This window comes from Sinocyclocheilus rhinocerous, unplaced genomic scaffold (assembly GCF_001515625.1).
Source record: "Sinocyclocheilus rhinocerous isolate Xijiao unplaced genomic scaffold, SAMN03320098_v1.1 scaffold292, whole genome shotgun sequence".
Taxonomy (NCBI): Eukaryota; Metazoa; Chordata; class Actinopteri; order Cypriniformes; family Cyprinidae; genus Sinocyclocheilus; species Sinocyclocheilus rhinocerous.
Window position 1 is genome coordinate 480,022 of NW_015641024.1, and position 3,110 is coordinate 483,131.

Below are 3,110 nucleotides of genomic sequence, written 5' to 3' on the forward strand. Positions count from 1 at the left end.
AAATCAGTCTTCAAGTATTTTACTACACTTCAGTATGTTATTCTTATTAAGTAGGGGTCATTTTTTAGGATTCTATACTTAACCTTAAAGTCTCTGAGAACCTGGCACCTTGTACTTCTGGAGACTCCAGGTAGGTTGCAGTTCTGGAAAATTGTGGCGCTGGAGACTAAATGGTTCCTGGTGATTTCACACCTAATTCTTCACCTTAATTTCTAATTCTTTTGCAGTTAACATGCATCTTTTCTTCTCCACATGTTTTTTAGCTGACCCTGCTGACCCACTGAGCATTTTGCTGTCCAATGGTTATGCATTAACTTTGCAATTTCTAGTATTGTATTAGTTTTGAATATTTCTCATGGGCATTTAATAATTTTTGACTTTTCAGTCTGAGTTGAAGCTCTTTTTTTTGGCTCATTTTATCTGTAAAAGAAAATTTGCTTAATAATTATGCACACCTGAATTTAAGGCGTTTTTCGCTTCCAGCCTTCATGAACAATAATATATAGATTAAAAGTGATTAAATACAAGATTAATAGTAGTTATTAAGATTGATGTCGTTTGGAATTGGTAAAATGTGCTTGGAAAAAAATATAATCAGAATATCAACTTGCATAATAATTATGCATGCACTGTATTTTTCCTATTCTGCTGTTGTGGTAATGCAAGAAATGTTGTGTGTGGTTGTCAAGGCAGCCAATCAGAATTTAGCAGCCTCGTCTCTGATTGGCTGGAATTATGGCATATTGTAACTCTAGGTTGGGTTGAGCAAGCGAGCTGTTGGCATTTAGAGAGCACTGAGGGCTGGCATCAAGGGAACAAGCTAGTGAAACGTTGCACGCGCAAAAGAGAAGGTCTGCACACATCCAAAAACTTATTTTAAATACAAAATTGATTTTCGTGCGCTCTAAATACTTTCTTCTTTGCGAGACAAACATTTTCTCCACAAAACTCAGTTCACGCGCGTTTTGAATCTTGTGATTAAAGTATATTTCATATAAAATGCCCAGAAGTTTCAAACATTATTTTTAATATCACAAACAGGAAATAACTTGCATAATACAATGAAACTAATAACTGTATAGGTCTACAACTAAATTACACAAGATTAATGTTTATAAAATGCTTAATATGTCATTATAAAATGCATAAAGTATGACGTATCGTGTGTAATAAAAGCAAATTACCCCTTAAAAACCGTAAGGTGGCGCTACTATATTAAAAAAATGTAAGCTCCACCCCTCACTTCCGGTTCTGTGGCTGCGGTTCTGAAACTGCTGTGCTGCGGGTCTGCAGCTGGATACTATTGGGAGAATTGTGGCAGAGATCTAGTCCAGCTCCGCCTCTGTGGACCTAATGGGTGGAGTTATGTTTAGGGTGTGGTTGGACCGTCTAGCCCCACTACAAGACACCTTTTTGATATCACATTGGAGAGATTGGATTTGAAACGTTAGGGTTGCTGTGTGTTTGTTTAGGTAATGTAAATGTGTTTCTAATGTGAGCCTACACTTTCCATTCAGTACCTCTAAGGGCATTTTAAAACATGCAGCTTATCTTGCATGTTAACGTTTTAAAGAGATTTGACAACGTCTGGGGAGGAAAAAACCCCATAGCGATATAAAGAAAACTGAATAAAAATGGTCTTGCGCCCTCCTCTGGTAAGCTATTTGCAGGTGATCTTCTTCAGATACTGGAATGGTTCAACGCAGATAAATGACTCTACTCGAGGTGTAGACAAAACCAAAAGTACATATACTTATATTATATGTTTTTTCTTTTTTTAAGGCATAAAAGTAGCCACAAAACCGACAAGAGCAAGCTCGTATTTTCACCAACACGTTCGACTGACGAAGTAACCATGGCAACAGGCTGTTCGTGCTTTTCCGTTAGGACGTAGGGCGGTACATCCATATGGGTACAACGACTAACATTTCTAAAACGTTTTTTTTTTTTTTTATCTGCCTCCTCTCAAAGTCATATCGCCTATTCGCACCCTTACCTGTACGAGCAAATCAGAATAGGCGGCAATTAAGTAGCCTATCAAGTTACTGCACGGGAAGACAACATTTTGTTAGTTGTTTAAGATTGTTTCATGATGATACAATTTATCAGACATATAGCATTGAAATAGTATGGCGGCCTCAGAGGCACCAATGTCAATGAATAATGCCGTATACTCTTGGGTTGAACCGGTGACATAGCCTACAAAAAATACGAACTACGAAAGCAAGTGGCGCATTTATTCTCGTCATCTTGTAGACTAAAGTACAAACGAAATATTTTGAAACCGCTTACACTTACCTGCAACTTGTGAGAAGTACAGGAAACAAAATCCGAGGAGTCGCACATAGAAAATCCGAAAAGATGTGGTGAGAGAAAACGAGCCCTTCTGCATTTTAAAACAATGTTAAACTAGTCCCTGAGCTTTAGAAACGAGATGCTCTTCTTCTCCCTTGTGAGAACTGCGTTACACTTCACCCAGTGAAAGACTAAAAGCGAGAGTGACCACGTGTTTGGTCAGCAGAACTGCCCTTCTCTTAGAGATGAGAGGGAGATTACTGGAATGTCCCCCCTATTATTTAGGAATTAGCTACTAGCTCTATCTATCTCTCCTTCACATTTCACATAACTTCACTTTCACTTGAAGTCTGTAAACACACATACACATTCATAATGACAATGACATACTGGAAATTACCGGGAGTTCCCAGTCTTTCTTTTTTTCTTTCTTTCTTTCTTTCTTTCTTTCTTTCTATCTGGTAGCCTACTATGTTAAAAGGGGAGACTGGGGCTAGATGTCACAAGGGATAGGATTTTTGTATGTTGATTAAAGTCACAAATAACCTGCTTGCTTTCTCTAGCAGTAGTTTTGTATGTTGGCATCTAACACCAATTTCAAATCTCTATCAAATTAGGATAGTATTTGTTAATTTTATAATCAAATAATATTTTTGTTATACCGCTTAAAGTGAACACAATAAAACTACACTGACATACATTCATGCATTCATATAATGTGACAACATGCCCCACCCACATAAACATAAGTGCATAGAGAAATTGACCTTCAAGAAGGAAAGAAAGAAAAAAAATCCCTGTCTGATCTTCCCTGT

The 3,110-nt window shown here is 37.4% G+C and overlaps 1 protein-coding gene across 1 annotated transcript in view; it reads right to left on the reverse strand.

The window, feature by feature from the left end:
* LOC107754040 (intercellular adhesion molecule 1-like) overlaps positions 1 to 2,526 on the reverse strand; it is a 14,917-nt gene extending 12,391 nt beyond the window's left edge. Inside the window, exon 1 of the mRNA XM_016570355.1 lies at positions 2,299 to 2,526. Within this exon, the coding sequence (XP_016425841.1) occupies positions 2,299 to 2,392 (94 nt within the window). The 5' untranslated portion in view covers positions 2,393 to 2,526. The remainder of the gene's footprint in view (positions 1 to 2,298) is intronic.
* Between the last annotated feature and the right edge of the window lie 584 nt (positions 2,527 to 3,110).